The sequence below is a fragment of the Cydia amplana genome, chromosome 5, assembly GCF_948474715.1.
Source record: "Cydia amplana chromosome 5, ilCydAmpl1.1, whole genome shotgun sequence".
Lineage (NCBI taxonomy): Eukaryota > Metazoa > Arthropoda > Insecta > Lepidoptera > Tortricidae > Cydia > Cydia amplana.
This window is the reverse complement of record NC_086073.1, coordinates 15,235,612-15,262,937: the sequence shown is the minus strand read 5'-3', so window position 1 is coordinate 15,262,937 and position 27,326 is coordinate 15,235,612. Positions and strand designations below refer to the sequence as shown.

Below are 27,326 nucleotides of genomic sequence, written 5' to 3'. Positions count from 1 at the left end.
TTTAATCAAGCGCACACACTTATATTTAATGTAGAAACACCTCCTGAATACCGCACGAGTAGGTATGCCGTCGGTTGTTTTGTTAGAGAAGTGTGTGTCGAGGCTTATGGTGTGGTTAAGGCCGTTATCCACCTTCGAGCGTATTGTTTTATGTAATAGGTATAACAATTGAAGTATATATTGCTGCCTAAATTTATACTTATGCTCATCTCGAAACTCCGCAATCCGAAAAGGTCCGATCCCATGTTCCACTTGCCATTCTTAAGCTTACACAAAAGGTACCATTAATCAAATCCAGTAAAACATATCCGTTTTTCAGGCAGCATATAGAATAAAAAGGGCATACGTTGTCTCCGGGCCGTCAGTTGAAGTTTTTTACTGTGCCTCCGTCAAATCAAACAAAGAGGCGGAACAAAGCGGAGAGAGCGGCCTTTGTGTGGATACGTCGAGCGGCGGCACTTAACTCTGACATCGGTGACGGCAACAACGGCTCTGTCCACCGGGGCGCCAGCGCTCCGAGACCGCGTAATCTTCCAGTGGACATCTCACTGAGGCTTTGTTATGTCATAAACACGAGATAACGTCCAGGCTAACGATAATAAAATGTTATGTGTTGTCACACTGACTGCTCTTTATCCCTAGGGTTTATCTGCTAAGACTAGGAGTAGCGCTGCCGGCAATATTCCTAAAATGAAAGTTTGAAAACCCAGTTCGTATGTTCATTAATTTAATTAGGTATTACCTATAGAGATGATGACACATTTTGAAACGAAATGAATTCAAAATTCGTCATCCGCTGTGACCGCAGATGGCACAAGAAATTAAAAGCATAATGTTTAATGCATTTTATAAGGTAACCCATAAAGTATTAATAGGTTTGAATATGGGACGGCGGTCGGTAGTGCATCAGCGACGGAGGAACGACCCGCGCTCGTTAATGGCGTTGTTTTATTGGTTTGGCCTAATTGCCTCCCGCCCCGGGTTAAATAACCCCGCACCGACCTGAATAGGTGTTCCACGGTTAATTCATGCAGAAACGAACGTGCCGACTTATGAATAAGAAACCATATTTCAAGTCGACCTTTCAGTGAGTAAGCATAATTCGGGTAAGGCCCGAGCCACAATGGTCAGCGATAGTAGTTCCAATCCCACAGTGAACGTAATCAACTAGGAACCGATAACGTAAGAAAGTTGGAGCCAAGGCTATAACCGCGAAAATCGAAGTTCGCAAATTGCGGGCATCTTTTCTGTCACTCTCATTACGCCTTCATTGGAGTAAAAGAGATGTTTCTCTTTTACTCCAATGAAGGCGTAATGAGCCCTGAAATTTGCGAATTTCGGTTTTCGCAGTAGCCCCTCAGTTTCCAATTTTCCTAACCTAAAGTCAGCTGCGTCCGCGTAATACGAAATTTATCATTCTCGCCGAGACGGACACTCGTCGCCTTTCAATCGCCTGTTTGTGCCCCGCCGTCTACGGGAAAACGAATTGCGAAAATAGGAATTGGCGAGAAAATATATACGGTTACGCGACATCTGTCCGCAGATTGAATACGGGCTACGAGGGTCCTTTAAAAGGGCCCACTTGCGTATAATGAACTTGAATATTTAGAGTAAGTATTGTGACTAAATTCAATCAGGCGTTTCGTAAATGCACATGTCGCATGCTTAACACGTATTAACAGAAGTAGTTTTAAATAAATCAGAGATCTTTACTCCTAGTTTTGTTATAATGTAGGGTTTGCACGACGGATCCGAAATGTATAGGAAGACCCGCGGATCCGGATCCAGATCCGGATAATTTCATACATTGCGGATCCGGATTGCAAACCCTATTACAATGTAAACTCGGAGTTGTGTTCTCTACTCAGAATAGCGATTGAGTAAGTCAGTATAAGAAGCTTATTTAGCATCAGTACCAGTAAAAACTAGTACCGGCAGCAGGTGGGATCACTTTGCCGCCTTACGCCACAGCGCGCGCGCCGATCCGGTTTCGTCCCGTGGATCACGCATATAAACGCATAAGAAGTATAAGAACGATCGCTGCAAAACGTCAGTGACGCATGCGCGCCTTCTACGGCCAATTTACTAAATTTATAGCAGCTGCAAGGTCGGCAAAGGATAACGAACTCCACACACGTGCGGCATGTTACGAAACAAACGTTAGCTTTACATATTTGAAACTCTGCGCTTACTTAAGGGAATAGCTAAACGAAAACATCGTCTGGCACTATACGCGTGAACTTGAACTCGAATTGACTCGAAGTAAAATTATTAATGCAAGAACTTTTCCAGTCATGCTATGGACTCGAACCAATAAATTAGTAGGTAGGTATTTAAAAACAGACAAATGAATACCTAAAAGTCTATGAACTTTTCATTCGGATGAAACACTGATTAAAATCTTTAAAAGGAAAGGAATGCTGCCCTAAATACCAAAGTGAAACTTGGCCACCTGTAAAAAAGACTTTTCTCAGCTCACATAGACACGTACGTAACGTAATATAATGTCAGATTAATTGAATTGCTCGGAGCGAATGCGAGTTCATTTCTACAGATTGGAAGGCGGGCAAAAAACGAGGCAGAATTAACGTCGCGTCGTCATCTAACGGGCCCGACCTTATCGGTAGTGCTTGAACATAAGAGGTGTGAAAGTCGGTCAACCCCTTTTTCGGCATATTTGTTTCTGTGAACCGAGAATTCACTAGCAAGCTCAGTTATAGTTTTCAGGCACCTAATCACGTAGTTGATTGTATTGTAACTAAATAATCGGAGAATAATGAAAGAGGACACTTTCCAACCAAAAGTGTGGTGTGAGAATTAATCTAATAACTCATTATCTCTTTAACTCTAGTTTAAAAACAAGCTTAGTTTCGTTTTATAGCGAAATTACAATACAATCGAACATAACTTAATGTTTTCTTTCCTCGTTTCCACAAGTGTAACTTTTCTAATCTTGCTGATATCTCGAGTATTAGCGTTCCACTGATTGCAAAACTGTTGGTGCGGTTCATTTTATACTGAAAGACTTTGATACGAATGTTATGCATAACGTTAAACGGTTCTAGTATTTCCTTTGTCCCATTTAAAAGTCTAAAAAAGCACTTTTATTTATTTAAATACTGACAGTCTAAAAGAACTAAAACTAAGTATTAAATTGGGTCAACTAGAGCACTAATGGATTGGGACAGTGTTATTTATTCAACAGCACTATGCACTATTCTAACCCTGAAACTGCTTTTAAGACTTGAAATTTGTCAACAACAAAAAACATCATATTTTCAACTCAAAATGTAATGAGTGTAGACCGTAAGCAAGTTATTTGTTTCGTTATGATTACACAAATGTTTTACTTTTTGTAATAATGTTTTTCCTGGTATGGTCTCATCGCACCTAAACTCCTTGTTAGGTTTATCTATTCCATTTAGATTTCTTCCACTCATAAGTAAGTATCCCACTTATCCCAGGCACTGTAAGTAGGACACACACACGACGTTTCCCAGGCACAGGTAGGACCCCGTCGAATGTGTTTATCCAGCTAACACTAATGAGCGCTAATGGCATCAGTCCAACTATGGCATGACATGCCGATAATGATAAATGATAAAACTCAAACTGCTATTACTACACCGCTAAATAAGGTAACCTTAACGATCTTGTTAAAATTAATTTTGGTGAGTGTTTTTTTTTTGACAAGTACCAAACAAAAGTACGACATGACTGAAGGTTAGACTAACAAGTCTACAGGTGATAATATATATATAGGTAACGAATTACTCATCGGCAGTAACACAACATTACACAGACATCCATAGAGTAAGTGCATGACAAAGATCTTGTTGTTGGTCGGAAGCATTTAAGTTACCACGAGACGAGATTAAATTTGAATACGCAATGTGACGCAGAATGGTAAATTAGATTTCACGAAACTTCGTTAACTCACTCAGGGTAGGTCGAAATTGAAGTAATTATGATAAATTATTCAATTAAACGTAGAATGGTGTCCAGCTACTTAATTCAGAAGCATTTTGCCCCCAGCATAAATTGACCCAGAAATGTGTAACGTATTTAAAGGTACAATCAGCTGAAGAGAGAGGTGACCCCCAGTCAGCCAATCAGTCTATGCAGGGGGCGTCACCTCACCTCTCTATGCAGCTGACTGTACTTACACAGTTTGTGCTTCTCAAGCGTAGCGAATGACAGCCCGAGAATGCCATTTCCATCGCCTAAGAAGATCAGTCAAGCATTCGCCTCTGGCTAAACAGTAAACGTGTCTTCGATTACACATTTATTTGTTGCTGATTTTAAGGTCACCCTTGTACTGGATGTACTGTACGCTGGATGGCAATGGGAATACTTGGTCAGAAGCCTGCGGTTAAGTTATTAAGGAAGCCTCGAAGCTACCCGTAATGAGATTAAACGGCACGTCAGGATCTCGCACGACCTCTACATAGCTACACTGTGGCACCATAGAGGATTATATACAATTGAGTGAGTTAAGAACTCGGTCAGGACGATTTTCATTCGATACAGCAGGAAAAAGGCTCTAGATTGAATTCCATAAGCCCTTCTTACAGACTTAGCAAAGGCAGGTGATATTTAAGATCTGCCGTATATGTACTAGAATCAAAATAAGGTAAATTTCAAAAAGTAATGCCATTTAGCCTGGTCAATGGGTCTGAAACATAGAAATAAAAAATGTAAAAAAACCTAAGTTAAAAGCAGCGGCTATCCGTGATTACTTAACTGCGAAAACATTACTGTTTTTCTGACAATTTTGTGGCAATTTAACTGGTCGCCCCACGTCTACACATTTTTAAAATGTCGTATCGTCTTGAAACGTTGTTCTCAATCTAAACGAGTAACCGTCCGTAGCTTGGGGCCATGTACCTCGGTTTGAATTATCCACGGCATCTGTGACGCGACCGGTAATCTTGTTTATCAGCTAAGGTGTCATTCTGATCGCTTACCGAGAGAGGCCACACATTCACTAGTTTTTTTTAATTCGACTTTGGTGATGACCAGGGCTCCAACAATTCATGCGGATGACGTAAAAATTACGTAATATTGCACACAGGATGATGTTTGTATTTAAACTTCCGTGTGACATGTCGCACGAAGTAACAAAATAATCAATGTATTTCATGGTCACCAGTAGACTAGTTCACCTGAACGTTTGACTCAGGAAAGCAAAAGGAATACAGGACAAGCTTCGTCACATGCGCTGTGCCCCAACATCTCTGCTTTACGATGAGTTTACTGCGCACTAAACTTGGCACTTACATTCGACTACAGCTAGTAGTTTATAGCAACTACTCACTATTTGTCGTTGAACATATTAATTACGAACATATGTTTTTGAATGTATTGAATTCCAAATCATAATTATGGGATTAATACGTTTCAAAGTGTCCAGGTCAAGATAAACAACGTGGTTATCTGCATAGATATGATGTCGTATTAGAATATGACATAGATATTACAGCCGCAGTATAAGTATTTATTAACCTACAGAAAGTTAACTCTGTGTATACCATACACTTTATCTGCTTGAAAATTGTTTCTGAGCGTACCCTTTCTGTCTCATCATAATTTGCGAATATATTTGTCTAGTTATTACTGAATCTTATTATTGAATGGACATTAAAATCACGGGAAAATAAAATAATAAATAGGTTGCATTAAATTAACCCGCGGCAAATATTCAGCATCCGCTTTCGATCAAAGCTTCCCGATCCCGATATATGAGCGAACCCGAGAAATACTGTTGTCATGCTCATGATCCATCAGCAAGACCATAAGTTTGTCCTTTGTTGCCAATAATATTGTATTGTATGTACCTATCGAGTACCGTTACCTTTATAAGCGTGATGATATTTTCTATAGGAGGTAATAACCCAAAGTCCGATCAGCTTGTGGTGGGATAAATTATCCGTACTGTCGTAATCCTTGGGTGCATTTGCTGTGTAATCCTCACATAACCCGCTGACCCGGGACCGATGAATGCTAATGACCCGGCGCGGCTGTTCGGCTTGCTTGCCGTATAAAGCGTATCCACTGTTAGAAACGTACATTTACAGTGTTATGGACAAGATGTTCCGGGCCTCCTTTATTTGGACTGAAGCATTGACAATCGCAAGATCCGATATCATCAAGTGGGATGCACTTGTCCTTTCGGGTACCGTACGCTCGGCTGTCGGGATTTTACCCGAATGAGGTAGCCTATAGCCGATCGCTTTTAATTTTTATCGTGAGATAAATAAATCAGAATCTGATGTAAGTCTATACGAATAATACAGTCAACCATTTCAATCTATTGCAAAAGTTACTGCAGTTACTCGAGTAAAGCTATAAAAACAAAATCATTACATGTCAAATGATGATCAACAAAAACGCGGAACGCTTGACGAGCAAGCAAAAATACTCATTTATATCTAGCTCTAAAATTATAAAAGATATTAGTCTGTAAAAACCACTTTTCACGAGGAGGGTGCGATTGAATCAAAATGTAATTTGATAAAAAGCGGTGAGCGAGTCGAGTCGACGTCAATTTGGCGAAAACCTTGAGTTGAAGCGATCATTGTGATAATGGATTTAATATAAAGATAAGGCAGGTGACTCGAGGGGTGCATCTGTTTAGAAACTTCCTACTTCGAATCAATCAACTTGTTAACACTCATTTGCATAGTTTCAGAAGAGGTAAACAAGATTTTGCAGCTAGAGTTCCGAGGTACAATAACAACTGGTTTCTGAATTCAATTTCATGCAATATTCGACTTGGAACGAAACTACCTTCGAGATCTCCTCAATCCTCTCTAAAGTAGCTTCTTGACTTGACCGCTTGTGAACGAACAAAATAATTAAAGGAAGAAAATCGTGGCTCGATCCTACGAGAAAAACAAGAAATATTTTATTATGGTTAAGTTATCATAAAAGGAAGGAGGAAAATAATTTAATGTAGGTAAAGCGCGGTTCATATACGAATCGGATGTGTAGCGAGGCGTTACACGCGGAAATAAGGGCCAATTAAAAGTCCGACTCCGTTCGCATATGAACACTGGATAATACAATACTATTAACGAACAACTGCGCTGCGTTTTAAAGTAGCGATGTTTTACAAAACAAGAATTTACTATCAAGTGACCTCATTTGAAGAGATTCACGAGATAACATCCAGATATTTCTGTTCAAACAATATTATCTCGAATGTTTTTATGATAGAATTTCAAAACATTGTCATGTGGTTTTACAACTTAATGTAGGTATTTGTATTCTATTCTACATAACTAATTAACTAATAATCTTAAAAGAAGCATTTAATCTTAGAACAACATTATAAGTTTAAGCAATCAAGAATAAACTGACAGCAAACAAGAAAGTTACCTCGAAACAAACTCTTTAGCGTTCCCTTCGATTACATATAAACAAAGTTATGACTTAATAAAGGAGTTTGTCGTAGACACCCAATAAGCGGAACGTGAACTTTTGGAACTTGACCTTCCAAGTTCAGAAGCGGGCGCCCCACTCCGGTCGCATCCCGGCCCGCATTGCAGGCAAGCCGAGGAATAAAGCACCAGATTACTGAACCCGTGTCAACGAAACTCTCCCAAAAATCCCTTGATCGTATACAAAGATTATGTATTTACTCCGACTATCTGAATACCCTAAGTCGGATCAAAGAAAGGAGAGAAAAAACTGTTTTTGTTCAAGGCGAAAAGTAATCCGTTTTATCTTTAATATTGGAGGAAGACAATCGCCGTTTACGCCAGGGTTAAAGAGCCCCGGCGTAATGGGATGGCTGCGAACATCAATAAGGCAGAACCTTGACAGGCGGTGTTCATAGAGGCGGAGGTCAAGGTAGCCCTAACGCGTTTACTGCTATGGCCTTGCGCACTTTATGGTCATCGCAGGACCCTAAAGGGGCATTTACCGTAAATCCCGTGTATATAAAATAAAATTCCACATTCGTTTTAATGAAAGTAGCTGTTGTTATTTGCAGTTACAATCACAAACACTCGGCTATAACATTTCTTTAACCGGGATATTCAGCTAAAGGAAATTCCTAAGGAGGGAGACAAAATAATAAATTTCGCTAATATTACAAAACTAGAAGGCGATTTATTTCCTCAATAAATCCCAAGCAATTAACGGAAATGGACCGTATAATTAATGCGTTTGTTTACGCAAAAGTTCCCGTGTTTTGTAGTTTACCTATACGCGGCGTTGTGATCGTACAAATACGTGACCGTGAATTGCACAAATTGCGGTTCACAAACCTAATCTAATTATGTGTTCATTGACCGGTTTCATTTCAATTAAATATGCTTCGATTCGATAATCTTGGTCTATATCGCAAATACGAGGGCTGATCCGAAAGTGGTTAGTTGCTCCGGCTCTACTCATGCGATTGCAATATGATTTATACCATTGTGAGGGATCAGCCAAAGATAAATTGGACTGAAATATAAGTTGGTTATAGGTACCTACCTATTTTTAAATTGAATCATAGGTAGGTTACGAGTACCAGAGTCATTTTTACAGAATTCCCGTATTGTTAAAATTGTAGGCATATATGGAGGTAAAAACGTGGCATGTGGTTAATAAAATGCCACGGATTCCATCTAGTGTTTTGTAGTTGAACGCTCGATTCGCGTCACGCAGCGTTGTGGAAATACATATAGACATTCGCGGCATTCTGGCCAAGAACTTTTCCAGAATCGTATATCTTGTCCAAGAGGTTATTGAATATGAGCTTTACGCAGTACAGATCAAGGTAGCTTTTATAGCTATAAGAGTTTAAAGATAGGAGTTTATGAAAGTAAGTAGTCTACCCTAGTGAGTCACCAGCGTCCTTCACCTCTGCGCGGATCCGCATTCAGAATTTTACCCACTAAAAGCTCTTGTTATTTAAGCCTGGTTAAAATTCATTAATGGCTTATGGGCTTAACTTGGGAAAGGTTTTAGTATAATCTATAGTTTATGCGTAAAACGTTAGTCGTCTTGATTTCTTCCTGATGTATTATAGGTGCATACTGCATACCTAGGTTTGTGTTGTAGGTATTTCTGTGTGTTGTGTTACTAACATTTATTAATCGATGCTAACCATCATAAATTATGAATGAAGTTATAGGTATATTTCGAAATCAATGTTTTCCTCGTACGTAGTTGTATTGATAACTCTGTTTAGAATTTTTATGTAAGCAAATTAATTGTTACGACATTCATTGTTTTGTTTAATATTGTGAAATAACGACTAATGGTGTAACCAATTTAGAGGTTTTTAGGTTAATTGGTTAAAAAATGATTGAAAGTTATTAAAAAATGAATAATGACAATAGGTATTGAATGTTTCTGCAAGAAAAAACAGATGATGTCCAGATTGGGCATAATGGGATAGGCAAATGAAGTTCATAAAAGATGCGATGTCATAGATGGGTTTCCCGCTACTATAAATTTCATTACCGACTAGCTGCTGATATAATAGGAGTAGTTCTATTACGAACGTAACCCGCAAAGTAATAAACTGGCTAAGTAGTCGTTGAAGATGTAGCGGCAAGTTAGGTACCTACAACACCACTGGCACCAGCATTAGTTTGTGCTGGCACTGCCGCTATCATTAAAATTAAACCCATTTGGCCTACCTAAGCATGGATTGGAGAGCGTAGTTGTCGGCAAATGGCAATATAAGAACAACTAAGTTGTAGCCAACCGCAAGAGGGGCCTAATTTCGATTACGACACTAACCGCAACCTTACACAATGCTTTCCCTGTGGAACAAATCGCTAATGCAGAAATTTACAACATACAGGTAATTCTAACAAATAGTAAAGTAGCTTTAGATAGAACGTTATATAGTGGCGAAATCATCCGTCGGAATGTGTGAATTCCAGATCGACCTGAAATGCCATTAAAATGTCATCAAGCCAAATAGCCAGTCAAACAATAGTCAGTCCGATCAAACAGAATAAGTAATGGTCTAATCAGTTTTATATTGTAATAAACACAGCCCAAGAGCGCAGCGCGGCCCCTAGTAGCCGCCGTTAAAGCAATGTCACGCAGAAGTCATGGTCATAAAGCTATCTGCACACAACTTGCGAAGGCCTCGATTCGCGTACACCTGTATCACGGCACGCAACACGTCATCGGCGCACATGAATAGAATAGATGTACATACTGCGGCACGACATGAAATAATTTTTCCAGTTTCGTAAATTATTTATTATTATTTTCATTATTTGCCATTTTACTTAAGCAAACAGCATTATAGCTTGACGACAAAAGCGTCAATTTATTCAAACTTCGTATTATGCTGAATACGAAAAGCATCTTCGTGTATGCTAAACCAGTTCCGGAATTATTATATATAACAAATACAAGCTCACGGACCGCGAACAGGATATCACATTAATACTCAAAGTTAGGGACTACATTGCAACCGCTAATGTTCAGCAACAAAGTTCTGCAGTAAAGCTAATTTTAGGTGACAAATGGGCCAAGTTTGTCCATTGAAGAAGGGAAAATCCAAAAACATGATCGTGTGCCGACACTTAGTCCATTTACTAATGAAGCTATATGTCTCCTTCCCATCTGTTATTAACTCGAACTCGTGTATCAAGCCTCGATACGCCGACATATCTATTTTCGGTTTTTACCCTAAAATGAGCTTGACATTTGTAACCACACCTACACGGTATTCCTACGCTGATATGTTAGCCGTAACAAAACTAAATAAGGGAAAATTTGATATTTTATACCTACATAAGGAAATTCATACGTATACACACTACTATTGTCCAAACCATAAAAATCTACCTATAAATAAATTGTACATAGGTGTGGATGTTGCAAATTTAAGTAGATACGGCATGCAAACGCTAGATTGTATTTTGCAAGGTATACGCATAACAACATCATTGGAAAGTGTGTCAAGATTGCAATAGCAACGTGCAGTGCCGCCGGTACACAAAGCGGGGAAATGCAACACATCAAACCATTACGCTTCCGCATGTCAAAGCGAAACTGTCACAACTTTTTTGTTTTTTTTTTTCTGTATGAATTTACTTACGCGGGCAAGCTTGGCATCTGATTCATAAATTGGATGAGGGATTAAATAAACGAAATGAATATTAAATTAAATTAGTGTGCTAAATTTTTGAGACAAAGGCAGTTTTGTACCTATAGGTACGTAGGAAATTCGTAGTAGTCAACATCAAATTAACAGCATAGACTAATGCTAGGGCTAATTGTAGTAACATAGCTATTGGTTGCTATTTACGTAAATAGCAACCAATAACGAAAAAGGCAGTTAGATATTGAATCATTTTCCTCTCAGAATTGTAAATTTATAAAAGAATAAAAGAGAAAAGCATGAAAGTTAAACAGGACTATGAACAGTGCAGCGGAACATGCGAAAGAATATTTATGTGCTTGAAATGAAATTCTACTCAGAGAAATATTTCCAAGAAAAATGGTCCTGAAAGTAAATTTAACTGCATTTGATCACCATGATAATGGCGGTGGTCTTATATTGCAACCGTTGCAAAAGAAAAATAAACGAAAAGTAATTAAAAACAGTGCACAAAATGAATACCAGTTTTCATCAGTAGGACAAAGGCGTAATTTTCTTTGCATCCTTTACCAGTCTGTTGCTGATGTACGCGAACACAAAGCAATCGTAGCTTTGTGACGGTCAGAGTGTGGGATAATAAAGAACTGAGTATCGATCATAACTGTCCAGACAATACTCTTTCCTGGCAGAACGCCACACATTCTAGACTCTCGGTTTTCAAACGTAATAATGACAAAGTACTTTCGGAAATTGACTTCTTATCGTTTTCATTGTTCCCGTAATCCCGTATTTCTTTCTCAGCTCTATAATAGAAAGGCCTCCTAAAAACTAAACATCGGCAGAGAACAATTGAAGTACAGTGTTGTTGTTAGTAAATTCGTTTGCGTTACCGCCCACGAGCCTTTACCTACTCATCTTGTCAAGCATGAAGAATGAAAACGGAGTATGATTAATGTTATGTGTTGCCGGTGTCCCGCTTCCAATTGAACTCTATAGGTTTGGGTATGATCAAGTTGGCTAAACAACTATCGACATCTCTTTAACACAATGTCTTAAATATATACTCACTTAAGCTTTTACTATTTTTCTTATTTAAATCATTTTAGGTAAGTTTAAACCAGTGCGATTGATCGAGCTGGAGCTTGATGGTGTTACATAGTATGTAACACTATCAAGCTCAATATGTATTACATATTTCTGTAAATTCGGTATCAGGGTGCTGATCTCATGCTGCAGTCGTCGAGCTTGGGCTTATTTTATTTTTTACGTTATTGTTCTATGGACTTTTGTCTGAATTAAAGTTTTTTTTTTAACTAACCATCCTGAATTAAACTTTGTTGAATTGAGAATAAAAGAATAAGAATGCATCTAATTAGCCACTTGGTAGCAACAATACCTAATTAGTTCCATGAATATTTCACAATATATTTTGATACCACAAATATGATAACGATCAAATATTGCGAGTTATAATTAATATTTCCTCCTACCGTCTACACAAAGTCCTGTACCACTTAAATAAATGAAATGTCCATTTAAAAGTCGATTAGCCAAATTGACTAACTAATTATCCCATCAAAATGTTTCTTAGTAAGATTTGGCGATAAACGTAGATCTAGTAAGCTCTTGAGTTGTTATTCTCAACGCTTATTGAACAAGTAAAGCGAATCAGTTTTGTAACAACATTTTTAAGTTTTTTTTACGATATCAGTCCATTCAATTTCGCTGGAAGGTGGGTCAAATATATGAATATAAATAATAGGAATATTCCCTATACTATCAATGTTAAACATTTGACTACCTATGTGACTTATATAATGGTACGCCTCAGGCGCAAGCTCGGTACCTCGGTAGGCTATTGCAAATAACAGCCCACCTTGTGAATGTAGTGGGTCTAAACGTCCAACCGGTTCGTGTTTGTGTCGTGTTCTGACCCCGCAGAGTTCGTGACGGACACCGTTTTACTCCACCGGTACGACACGCAAACGAAAACGCGTTCGGTTGAACGTTCTCAGAGGTAACTTGGCTACAAATTTCTTGGCAATCAAATGGATCGTTACGTTTACGTTATGGCAGCAATCCCACGTAAACGGAACTGTGTACATTTTAGGTTATATGCAAATATTACTAAACCACATGCCTTCTCAATGGCACAAAAAGTTGTTTTATTTTTAAATTATTATGTCGATAAGCTCCTTAAAGTATCGGTCGGACTAAATTCCTGCGTCGAAATCCAAAGGATTATACATACGTATATCGCACAGAAGCTAACCAAATATATCATCATAAATTTTTGGCAACACATACACACACGCATGCAAGTCAAGAAAAAAGAATCGTGTTCAAGAAAAAAGAATCACAATAGACGTCAAAAACACATTCAGTTTAATAAATAACTATGCTTAAACAAAGTTGCTCTTCAAACAAAAGTAGGCGACACAATGTCATGAACAACAGCTATGCAAATATGATGATGCGTAGGTATTTTCTATCACGGTTAGTTTAAGCCTTAAAAATGATTGGGTTTATCAGACAATAGGTACCAACCGTACGAATTCGGGGAATCAGTTACAAAACAAACAACTAAACGACTTGCGGAGGAATTTCCACTAAATTCGGATATTCCTTCGGGAGTTTTTAGATTCGAATACGTACCGTATGTTTGCCCAGATGTAATGTGTTTATGTCTCGTAAATAAAAAAACCAGTAGTACTGATTTTTTTGTTAAATGGAATAAATAGCACACATACATTACTAGCGAAAAGCGCTGTACATAGTTATTATAGAGCCCGTCAAATCCGAAGGGTCGTAAATTGATGAATTCAGAGCGTATGATCAGTGCTAGTTCCTCAACGTATACAACCCCATTACCCAGACAATGATTGATACCGCACGCAGCGAGACCGTCACGATAACGCTTTATACATTCCCGTGGCTTATTCAAACCAGGTTGAAGTGATTTGAACCAGTGTAACTGTGACCACGAAATCCTTAAAAGCTAATCGTAAATACAGTCAACATTATGCTGGCGTCTTTGGGCAGTAAACTAAGGGAATTGCAGTCCTGATGTATTCTACGCGGTTTGTCTCGCGATGCAATCTAGCCTTACACGTTATCGGACTCCATGAAGCCGGGTACGGACTTTGAATATCCGATGTACTTCACTAGACACGGAAACCTACTTCCATTGCATAGGCGCGTAAACGGGGAAAATGTAACATAAAATAGTCAGTTTTATAAATAGATTTAGTCCATTGGAAGGAATATCGAAAGAATTGTAGTTAAGAAAAAAGATAACGATGTCGCAAGCAAATCCATTGATCGTTCTTTTATGAAAAGATAAACGGTATAACTAATATACGGACCCAAATGTATGAGATAAAACTTATGGCATAGAATAGTGCGACGCCCAAGAATCGCACCAAGATAGCTCTGCCTGTGCACAGACAGTAACAAACTATAAAAGTGTCACCATTAAAGTCAAATATATATGAGAATCTGAATCTGACGTTTAATATAACGCTTAAACGGACTCTACGGTATAAACATAGAATGTCTGAAAAGGATAGAACTTATGTTAATCACTGCTGATGGAGCCGAACATAGTCATAAGGAATATCTGGTTTACTAGGCTTACCTTTAAGTAGGATCCATAGTATTTAGTGACGTACGGGCTATCGCACTGCGACAGCACCATGATTTCCTGTTGTATGTCTTCGATTTCATCTTCGGCTTCTTCCAAGTCAATTATCTTTATGGCGACCACCTGCTGCGTCCTGTTGTCGACGCCTTTGAACACCTCGCCGAATGAGCCCTTGCCGATCTTCTCTTGTTTCGTGAAGATCAGCTCGGGATCGACCTTCTGAAAATAAGAAACAAGAAAATGAATTGATTGAATGTGTTAAACTATTCATTCAAACAAACAGAACAGAAGTGTGTCAGGGTCAGGTAAGAGGGTTGTGTTGGTCTTAAGTTGATACCGAGATTACTAAACCTAAACTACTAGAAACAGTCATAGAAAACGCCAACCTTTCCAATATATCCTTGTGATTGTTTGATCATTGTTTCTATGAATATACGCCACGAATGCGTTAACCACAGATTAGCTCTCTGCAGATAATCTGTTTAGTGTGGGTTTCGAGCGTGGTGCAACAGACAGCGATGGCTTCAATATATTTAGGTCGCATACACGTATAAGTTTGTTGAAAATGAAATTACAACCAACACAGCAATTTGTTAGCATAGGCATTGTGTATTCTAAGAAAATTGGTACTAATTTTCAATTAGATCCAAAGCTTGTTTCCAACCATGACAAGCCACAACGCAAATCATGCATCGTAATTAATCAATGCTAAGTCTTTTGAAGTTTAATCAGAGACACGTAAATAACAAAGACTGGTAGTCTCAATACAAAACTACGTTCCTTGTCTTTGTTGTAGATACATAACATACCTATACATAAATATACATATTTTATAAGACGCTTTGACCCCAGTTCTGAATCCCACCGTAAATCCGCATGCATTTCGCTCGTATACTCATTCCTACATGTAGGTACTCATTCCTTCATGTGTTGTGTGTAGACGCGAGCGAGACGCAAAGGCATGGTAACAAAATGACATCAAAATTTTAGTTAGAATCGGCCTCCAGAGTTCAAACCGCTATGCAAATCATAAAATGTGATGGTTGACATCATCTAGAATTATGACAAGGAACGCGATTTGTATGGCGATTGACAATCTTCATTATTGAATTGTCTTCGATTTGAATGTAATAAACACTCGCGTACTGGTACATGTATAAATTGTATAACGGTTCTTTCTACGTAATAGGATGTTCGAAGCGGTGATCGATTTATTCATGGAGCGGTATAAAATATTCATAGTTCATACACACAACCAACCCGGATAATAGTTTTATAAATTTTTTGAAGCGAAAAATGTCAAAGGGTATATGGTAACTTTTTTCATGTGTAGGTATTATTTGTGTAGTACAAGATAGAACCGAAAACATACGGAGGGATAAATACCTACTAATCGCTGCATGCGTGATTGCGAGACGGAGCTGGAGTTGAGAATTTAAATTCATTGAATCAACTTTACTGTTCCGCCCTATGGTTGACTAGTACAGTACAGAATGCCATTTGGTATTTTTACATTGTTGTTTATATTTTGTACAATTAAGTTTAAATAAGTAAATTTCTAAATAGTCCCACGCAATCTGTATACAAAGAGAGCTTTCATTGCCCTTAAGTATATAATTGAAGGCCTTTACAGTCGTTTTATCCCAAATAAAGTGATTGATCTATTCTTTACCCTTCTTAACAAGTGTCCGTCAGGAACTTCCACATATTTTTGTATGTCAATGTATGGGAAAAGGCTATTTTGGTCCACTACATTTTAGTGGATTAACTTGTGAATAAAGGTTTTATACAACTGACGACATTTTTGTACTCGATCTAGGCCAAAATTTTACCAAGAGGCATTTTTACTTGAAATTAATTAACACGTCAGTCCGCTGTAAAACTAGACGTACTTATAGGAGACATTATAATTAAATTTTAGTATAACTTAAGCATAAAAGTGCCTGCTTCTTTTAAAACTGCTCAAACTTCAAGCATAATTGACCCTTGCTTGGCCGAAGAAATAGAATAGATTTATTTACTTTAGTTCCTGAAATAAATAATTATTTCATGCTTAGTGACTTGACGCTTATGCTGGTATTATCCTGAATAACCCCTCGTTCTACAGTAAGTATATTTTTACTCTACCGCGTCATATAGATTCTGATAAAGTTGAATGCGAGACCTCTTGGCATTTAGCTGACATTGCCGGCATTGCCGCACGAGTCAAGGCTCCGGACATCGATTACCTACCACTAGCTGCTAGACCATGCACTGAGAAGAATATACGACGACATGCGCTCGATTACTACTTAAGTCTACATTTAGTGATTTACAACATGTGCGCGAAAAATTACAAATAATTGCTTTGGGTAATTATCGAGGTATAGGAGAATAAAACGGAGTAGGTTGCGGCGATCCGCTTCACGGCCCAGTAATACATAGTATGCAACGTATGTTATGTATAGTATAGTATGCAAATTTTTGCTCTATGATTTTGGCTGATCTTGGTATTGAATTACTTTGACACTTTCTTTTTTTTCGTGTATCTAAAATATGATCCTTTAGTAGTCTGAATATATGTGAGTGCGAGTATAGTCTTATTATGCTCCATCCAGCGGTAAATAGTGATCTGTCTCAGGCTTTGCCGCGCCCGCGCGCCGACGCAGCCAAACGTTGGTCTATACGTGACGCTTTTACGTAAACACATACACAATGCACATCCCACGTACATTTTAATGCAAATGCACACTACATTACACTAATTTGTGTTAAATTGTTTATAGCGTGGTAGATTGTAGAAAAGACTGTACTGGCTGACTGTATAATATGTGTAGAGGTTACTGACGATTGACACCTGACACTGACAGTTTCCTGTCCGTTTCCGTTGATAAGTGACGATGGTACCTAGCGTCAACGTGCATATACAATATACAAGTACTGTGTGTTGGACCAGCATTGTCGGCGAAAAATACCTACAGTAAAAGAAGATTCTAAAGGAACAGGAACCGCGCGCCAAAAACTCGCCTTAAGCCGGAAAGCGTCGGACCAATGTTAAATGGTGTATAGTATAGCGCGAGAAATAATATCATATTAAGTGGGTTTACTGTAGTGCCCCTACTGCACGACAAGGTAATAGAACCCATAAAAGTACTAGTGATAAGCTGATTGAACGCGCAGCGTAGAAAGTGAACATTCCTCGGAATTAATAGGACACGCGAGAATAGACGCAGTAAACACTATAGGTAAGTATGTAGACAACTATACGTGCGCGCACACAATAACCTTTTATTCAAGTTATTTAATCAATAGATTCAACGTTGCCTAAGTAATTGGTACAATAGAAAACGAAACCCTTCCTTATAAGGTTAAGGAAATAGAAAATAATAGATGTTGTCACTTAACTGTAACAAAAGTATTGTATGTAACTGTATGAAACTAGAAAACTATTTGTCACTAAATATGGACGTTGCACTATAAGACATAAAGACGTCACAATTTGATCATCTAAACACACCCCCTTTTCTTGTTTCTCAATGAAAAATGCTTAAAAGAACCATAACATAAGTTTTAGCTTGTTCTCATTCTTACGAACGAATATGTATAATAAAATTTACCTACAGGAAACTAGGCAAATTAAATTGTTTTGTCTCATTGAAAGAGTGTTGGCAAAGCACGTGTACCTTCGAGATTGGTTCGAGATAGAGCGCGCATAGAGATAGAGGCACGAGACACAGTTGCGGAGACGTGACCGGACTGGTGATGAGGATGCAGCTAGTGCATATTGAGGCGTGAATCTTTGGCCTTTTAAATCGCGTAGTCCTATGCCGCATACTGATTAAGATGCAGCACTTGCCGGCACGGCGGCGAAAATAATAAAATACTAGCCGGTAAAAAAGTTCGTCGACAGATACCCGGCAAAACAAAACCCTGACCTACCTACCGTTGAACTATGGCTAAGTAACGTAAACTTAAGTAATTGTATAAAATCTCTTAGTATTTGTTAATTTGACGTGGTTCATTGGTGGGTCAGGGTTCCATTTTGCTGATTTAGATTGAAACAACTAAATTCATCAAAGTTCTAAGTCGCATAATATGTAATTTTGGAATTGTCGCAAATGTGGAACAAAAGCTTTTGTTTTAATCCCCGACGCAAAAAGAGGAGTGTTACATGTTTGAGATTTGATTTTTTTGGTAGAATGCGTAAGGGGTTTTTATTTAATATTAATTTATCATAAACACGGAAGCAAATAATAAGACAATGAGTTAGGTAAATAAAATCGCGTGAAAGGGTACTGGCGGGAAAAGAATGAATGAATGAAATTACAATATTTTTTAAGTGATCATTACACGAAGTATCGTAAAAACGCCAAAAAGTTACTGCGTGTATGCACAAATTCTTTTTTGGGGAATAGACTAAAGACTTGTCTTGACAACTATAAGGTAGGGTTTTAAAGGTATATGCACGACCCTTTAAATGACAAATAAAAGTACGGGAGTAGAAAAAATATTTTTTCTACTTTTTAAGTCGCCCGTAACATAAATGACCATCACAGTCACTTCATAAGTTCTGTTTTCCAATACTGCTCTGAAAACTGTTGCTAGCGCGCAAAACACATTGCTACGCCAAAAATTATGAGAAACTTCTTGGTGTGAGGTATCAGCTTTAACGAAGAATTAAAATAAAAAGCTTAGCAAAATACACGTATATGGTGGTAGGATTTCAAGTTAAGTTAGTAGAAGTTTAAAGCTTGTCAAAATATATACGTGGGATAGAATTTAATCAGAGGGTAGACCGAGCGTAAAATGGGCATAATAAAGGAGAAAGGACGTAACATCATTACATCCTCTTAAAAATTCCGCGCGTAAAGGGTCCTAAAGGGGATGATAAAGTGAACGGCTCATCGCGGCGCGAACAAAAAGGCTTATTGAGTTTGGGAGAGCAATTTTAGAGAGGGCTACAAAAAGTCGCAGCTAATTCCGTAGGAACAATCTTTAGATATGAGAATTTAGCACCAAGCAGAATTTAAATGCGGAAACCATAAAAATCGTGAACTTTTTGCGAGTGGAATTACAAAAATGTTAATCGACGGATCTAGATGGCGGCGAAAACGTTCGGACTCTAAACTAAGTTTTGTTTTACAAAAGTTAATAATGCCTGAAGATTAACAAGACTGGCTTTAATAGAGCCAGCTCATCAAAACTTTTATATTAGCAGCAATAAGAGAAAGCTTGAAAATAAAAGATACAAAAAAGTTATCTGAAATGGGTCATAACATTTCGCAGTATTTGACATTTGCGAGTAATCGTGCGTGAAGTAATTGCAGTGCGGTGACAGATAAAATTAATTAATGAATAAGTTACGCAAACAGATAGGTACCTGCCAAGTCGATTTGCTCACGTTAAAAGGTCGATTAATCACACCACTCAAGTAGGCAGTTATGATTTAATAAGAGGATAAGCCAATTGAAATAATGGCACACAACACGCAGAAAACGCGTTAAGTCACGTAGACATGAGCACAGGGAATTACATGCATTGTTAGAGCACCTACAGTACCTATTAATACCCATTAATAAACATAGGATGATAATACATATAAAGATGGGATATTTAAAACCGCATTTGAGCATACGCTGCTCACCAAATTGTCACTTTCATATGTTATTTGTAGGGGCTAAAACTTGACCGTTACAGCGTTTCTACCCGTCTGAAATTTACCAAAAATCCGTACCTAACGATAACATCATAAAAAAAATCGGAAATGTAAATATTCCACAGGTATGTATAATGAAATATCGCAATGGAATGCACGATATTGCTAATCCACGCGTATCCATCTAATTGTGAGATAAGAGGCGTGCGATAAAGTTGCTATTTTTGTGCGATAAGCCCTCTGTCAGAATACGGCAACGGCGAGTGACTAACTTATATAACCACGGTCAGATGCAATGGTTAGGTATGCTGGTAACGAGAAAGACATACCTAAATATAAAAGATATTAACGAACTAAATGAGGAGGTATTCAATTAGTCGTGATCTTTGTATTTTTTGGCATAGCACGTCAATTATAGATAAAGATAGATAGATCAGGAATACACATTTGACGTTCACATCTCGGCCTCATCAGCAACTGCTCATTGCTAATATGTACCTAAATCATGTTAGCAGTGCGGTTGCACGGTGTTAGCGTTGTAGTTTAGGTATTATTAGATTTTTTTTGTTTTAATTAAGGCTATTCTTCTTGTACTTACACCGTGTGCAGATTGAACGCTATAGTAAGATGTAAATTAGAATAAGTTTTTGGCAAAAATTTCATTTTTGGTACACGCTTTTATCGCTGACTGTACTTTTCTTACGACAGATAAGTAATACTCATCGAGACAATTCTAGAAACCCCTAACACAATTAGGTTGCGTTGTTTCATCATAGAGTTCCTATGGCCACCTCCTGTCTCCATCATCAGATCAGCTCGATGGTACCATAATATTGCATTGTCACCCGTGTGTGTACTTACATGTGTATGCAAAATTTCAGCTGAATCGGAAACCGGGAAGTAGATCAAATTTAACTTCCATTCCATTACATAGTTACATACAGGTCGACCTAATAAAAGCGTGTTAACAATAAAATAAAGACTATACTAAATATCAATCTTTCTCTAATTTATGCTAAATAGATCACACTTCATTATCTAGAGGTTTATTGATTTACTGTCGCGTAACGTTTTATTTTATCGCCAATCACAAAATCAACAACCATAAAGGATAAGAATGTTATCTAAACATCCAGTGCGTCATTGACTAGATAACCAACTTCGTCCAACTATGTAGGAACCTACGGATTGACTAAAATAATGTTTATGAGTTATGATATGAGCCCTACAGTAATTCAAAGCAGGGTTAGCAAGATCGACATAACCGTTATTATATTAAATAAAGCGGTGGTGGCCGAGTGGATATAGCGCCCGACTTTCAATCCGGAGGTCGCGGGTTCAAATCCTGACCAATGAGTTTTTCGGAACTTATGTACGAAATATCATTTGATATTTACCACTAGCTATTCGGTAAAGGAAAACATCGTGAGGAAACCTGCATACATCTGCGAAGAAATTCAAAGGTGTATGTGAAGTCCCCAATCCGCATTGGGCTAGCGTGGGGACTATAGCCCGAGCCCTCTCGCGCATGAGAGGAGGCCTGTGCCCAGCAGTGGGACGCATATAGGCTCAAATTATTTATTTATAAATAAAGTTGCGTAAGGCGGAAGATCCATTTTATCATAATAATGTAGGGAGACTTATAAAGCTTTACAAAACTATTAAATTACTAAAGAGTTTTTATAAACTGTAGAAAGCTGCAACGACATAGATCAGTTTAAAAATACTTATTATGATAATACTTAACACTGTATGTATGGCCCAGAGGCCGGTTCTGATTTACCAATTTGTTTTGATTTGTTATGATACCCTTTATTATGATACTTTGACACGCCGGCACGCCGCGTAGTTATCTACAGGTAGTAAAATAACAAGATCAAAACCTTAACCAAATTGCCAAATCAGAAACTACCTATCAGGCTTGAAAAGAATAACATCGAAGAATTTCGTTAAATACTTTTTCTACTCCAGCACTTAAATGTGTCAATTAAATGACTGACAGTGATATCTAAAGCAATGTCATTTGAATGCTTTGTCTATAGGCTCATAAGATGACTGCTAGCAGTCATCTTATGAGTATAATACAACTGCTTTATTTTTTTTAAAGATACAAGTTCCGATCATCTTGATTGAAAGAGGTATGTTTTCATTTACAATAATAACTCTTTTTTTTTTTAAATAATAACTCAATTTTTTTTAAATAATAACTCAATTTTTTTTAAATAATAACTCTTTTTTTTAATAATAACTTTTTTTTTTTTTTTTTTTTGCTGCAGCTGTCATAGAAAAAGTAATGTATGCAACAGCTCATAATTGGTTCTTAAAATTCTCGGGTCTTTTTTTACAAAACTCGACTACGTCTCGTTTTGTAACTTCGACCCTTGAATTTTAAGAACCCTTATTATATCACTGTTGCATAAACTACTATTTAACCATTGCAGTTATAGTTAGACACAAAAGATAAAACATTTAAATTGTCTGTACCTAATACTCTGCCCCAATTCCTTTCATTGCATTGCAGTTCATTTAAAATGCTACAAGTTTATCTATACAAAACATGTAAATAATATATAATCCCATACTTGGTCAGATACTTCATAGTAGCCTACGAAATGCAATATTTAGTTCAGTCGCCTTTGCGCCAGAGTTCGTTTTCCGTAAAGAGAACAGCCTCGGTTACGACTGCATTTGCTATTCATTAGATCCTACCCTATATAGGAAATCGTCTTACGCCGGCTCGCTATAAAAGGGCTATTGGAATGTGCTCAACGAATACGTGATTTTTTTGTCGAGCCTCTGTAAGAGTTACGTAAATAAGTAAACATTGAAGCTGACGAGGACAGGCACGGGATTCGTGAGAAAATCTTTAACGAGGCAGTTCTATTACAGCGACTAAAGTTAAGCTGGACGTGAAATTTGATCGTAATGAAAGTCGTGATAATGACTTGATGATGCACGCGACACCTTTGGGTTTTTCATTGCAAATAGCTGCGGTCTTCAACGCATTTCATTTACTTATAATAGTAGTTATACAGAAGCCTTGATTGAATATCTGCAGTTAACCTTAGAAAGCTCGTATCTCTCTTAAACATGACTGTGATCATTGCAACAGCAGTCTTATAGCGGATGTAATAAAATGCAGATTTAAAAACAATCGAGAAGCGAGATAAGAAGTTGAGAAAGTAACTTGTCGATAATAGAGAAACTTGTTCGTGTCGGGTGACGCGCGCGCAGACATCGGACACGCGTTGCGAGAGACGAGGAAATAAATTATGGCGATACGAAACAGCACAGCGCACGCATATTGTGCGAGGACACGGCAACGGCACGCAGTAACGCAGTCTACAATAGATAGCTGCAGTCAGGTGAAACACTTTAGAAATTATCATAGTTTACAAGAAATCTGTTTCGTAGTGTTTATAATTGGCTACTTACATTGTTAGCAGTTCCTTGCCTAGCCTGAGTAGGGCGCACGGGCGCTGGTCTAGCAGGTTGTGGAGGCACTTTTAGTTGCCTGCGGTCGAAGGACGAGGCGTGACTGCCCGACCAACCCCACCGACCAGGCCCATTGCTGCCATGAGGTAGAGAGTATGAGGATTGCGGTCTCAAATGCCTAGGACCTAAGATTGGTCCGTTAGGGCCCGCCATCATGGAACCATTCGGCCCCAGCAGCATGGGGCCATTCGGTCCGACCTGAGGCATGGGCCCGCCCGGCCCCTGAACATAATGATAATGCGGCGGATTGGATACCGCCGCCCCCCACATATTCCGAAACACTTCTAGGTTTCACTTGCACAGCGGTAGCACTATACACAGATCACCTCATCACACTGGCAATGAATTCACACTAATATCTATTTTAAAAACCTACAAACTTCATTAAGCCTCTTATCACTAATGGATGATAATTGAGCAACACAATTCCATTTATAAAATCAACACTTGAATGATAACGCACAGTAATCGGCTACCATCAGTTTGCGGTAGGTAGCAGGCAACGAGTGAACCAGGCCACTGTTCGCGATAGAAAGACACCTCGAAAACAACAACACTCGAAAGCAACCTCCACCGGACACGGCCGATACGCGTAAAGAATTAATTTGTTTTTGATGGACAATTGTCCCGACGATAAAGGCCGCTAATGAACTCCAGGTGATTTGGCCACCTATTACACAAATTACTTTTTGGGAGAATCTCGGTCAACGAATCGCCGTATTACTCTTATAGTCCGTTTTACATATTTCGCGGTAGGTACATCGAACCTTGGCGATTGTGGAACATCGCATTACGCAAATGTTAACATTAGCAGTAAAGCGAGAAAGTGCAAGCCAGTGTTTTCGAAGCGGCGGCACAAAACGACAAAAAGTAAAAGTACACGTCACTGAATTCGAGCATCCAACGGTTTTCAGAGGCGATCACCACGCGGACAATTTCCACTTCAGCGGCCACCTGAAGAGAAATCAGTTTCCCGGTCCGACTAAGCCATCATCGTGATGGACGGCGTGTGAGTTTCGACGCATTGAATTACAGACTGGCCGGGTGTTGCGAGTGGTTGTTGAGCGTTCCACACCGGCCGTCCTGGTGATTGCATTATGATTTTTTCGCAAGGGAACGCGGGGGCAGTCGAAGTGCGCGGGCGGCGTGGACGCCAGCGGAGCGTGCAGCAGAGGTGGTATTCCAATCGCTCACCGAGTGCAGGAGAAGAACCAGTGTAACCGATTTCTCCGACAACGCTTATTTATTAAGGGTCTTCATGTCACAGTTATACCGGTTCGCCTGAGCGTTTGCTTCGTCTGCGCTTAATAATCGATGGGAATAATATGAAGCCAGCCGCCGCCTGCCGTGCCGGCCGCTGCGGCGCAACGCATCGAAACTCGCGGCGCTGACAACAGCAGTGCATATTCATAGTAACGCAACGCATTCCTATTGCCTTGCCATCTCGCGCCACGCCAGCGATCTACAAATTATGCAAATACGAGCGGACCCCGGCATCGCCATCGTTCCGTATAACGGCTAAATATACTCTACTGAATAAAATATCTGGTACCGTAATTCGGGGTGAGTTGGCGCGAAATCGAAGTTCAAACCTAGATAAAAGTTTATTTTTATATGTGGCACATTGATTTATATACAAAAAAAGTGTTCCGGAGGTATGAATTTTATTTTGTCAATGATAGTTTGTTGCTACATTGCATAGTTTCTACGAAAAATGCATAATAGTAGGCAAAACCAGCTCACCCCGTAGTTGGGGTGAGATGGCTTACCAAAGGGGTGAGTTGGAAAAATTGCTAGGGTTGCCACTTTTGGATTAAGACAATAGCTCGACTTGTCAAGAGATTTTTTTTATTAATGTAGCAAATTTATGTTTTATTTATGCTCCTATTTGAACCAGCTTAATGTTTTCGATAAGTAGTGACCCTTATGTTTATGACGTGCTAGGTTTTGCCCGCGGCTTCGCTCGCGTTATAATTTCACCCCCCCCTTTAAGGGTTGGGGGCAGTTTTCAAAAAAATAACCAACGAAGACATAATGTAAGGCACTTTTGACTACTTATGTAAATCGACAACCCTGAACTACGAACGCCATCTCCCCCCTCTACCAAGCCGGTACACCCCGTTCGTAACACCAACTCTCCCCATTCGTGAGCCAACTGTCCCCGTTGTCGAGCCAACTCACCCCACAGTACAAACCTACTCACCCCATAAAAATCATCAAATGCGGTTGGATTGTTTACTAAGTTAAAACCATAATAAATAATGAAAATATAACATATGTTTTTCTGTTTCCAATAAGCCATGTAAGTATATAAACGATATCCGAATAGTATATGAACACTTACTTTGGTAAACATCACTTAAAATCAAAGTTAAAATCAACTAAAAATCCGCCGATTTCGAGCATCAACTTTGAGAGTGAATTTGTGTTTCAAAATTGTATGATTAGGGAGCTTAGTGTTGCGAAAAGAAGAAAAAATATGTCTAAAAATATAATCAAATTACTTTGAGAGCAACATAAGCCCAAAAATTAAAGTAACTACTCAAAAAAGAAATTCTGGATTCGCAAGCCAACTCCCCCCGCGAAACCTACTCACCCCGAATTACGGTAACGTACCTACTGTAGTTACGAACGTTTAGACAAGGTATTTCTATGTAATAGCTTAGTGATAGATACATTGAGATAGCCAACGTGTATGTATAAAGACTCATGAATAGAGGTTTTGCTAGCTTCTTGAAACTATTTATTCGAAAAAAGTTGGTATCAATAACTGTCAAGAGCCTCCACAAAAAACTCATTCGGAGCGCTACAGGCAATCCGTCAAAAGAATGTTCCAGTTAGCGATCGCGAAAGTCAGCAAGACAAAGGCGTTACAAAACTTTCGTTGGGCCGCGAAGGCGAACGTCTGGGTTTGGACGCACAATGGAAGGCGTATTAGTATTCGAGGTAGAACACAGCGGCGACGACAGCAGGGTGGAGTGTCCTGAGGAGTCAGCGTCCTCTCTGCGCCGTGCGCTGAATACGGTCCCTTCTGGAGCGCTGACATTCCACGCCTATATGGCAGCACCTCGCGCTGCCATAACCGCGCGTCATTTTTCGATGCAAAACACGTACACAAATACATTTGGTTTATGGACCGTTAGATCCTTCTATGGGCGTAACCTGTAGTACTAAAAAGCAACGATCACGCGGAACCTACATATATATATATACAGAGACCCACAAAACTACCTTTGTAGCTTGTACAGGTAGAATATAAATTAAATGTAATACGTTGAATACACTGGATTGAGAAGTCTTCCGAATGTGCGCAACAGGTGTGCAAGTTTGCGTGGGTTTCACTTAGGAATTCTGCGTGGTATGCCCGTGTCTTTTATTCCGCATTCTGCACCGTCGCATCGAGAGATAAGTATCTCAAGTGGTTAACGCTAAGGTGGAAATGTACCAGATACAATTCAAAGACAAAATTATGATTATAGCCTAAAGAG

At 38.8% G+C, this 27,326-nt stretch overlaps 1 protein-coding gene across 1 annotated transcript in view; it reads right to left on the bottom strand.

Moving 5' to 3' along the window:
* Positions 1-25,020, bottom strand: part of LOC134648261 (serine/threonine-protein kinase fray2) — a 71,402-nt gene extending 46,382 nt beyond the window's left edge. Inside the window, exons 1-2 of the mRNA XM_063502750.1 lie at positions 23,779-25,020; positions 14,703-14,927 (exon numbers count right to left, since the gene is read on the bottom strand). Coding sequence (XP_063358820.1) covers positions 14,703-14,927; positions 23,779-24,108 — 555 coding nt within the window. The 5' untranslated portion in view covers positions 24,109-25,020. The remainder of the gene's footprint in view (positions 1-14,702; positions 14,928-23,778) is intronic.
* Between the last annotated feature and the right edge of the window lie 2,306 nt (positions 25,021-27,326).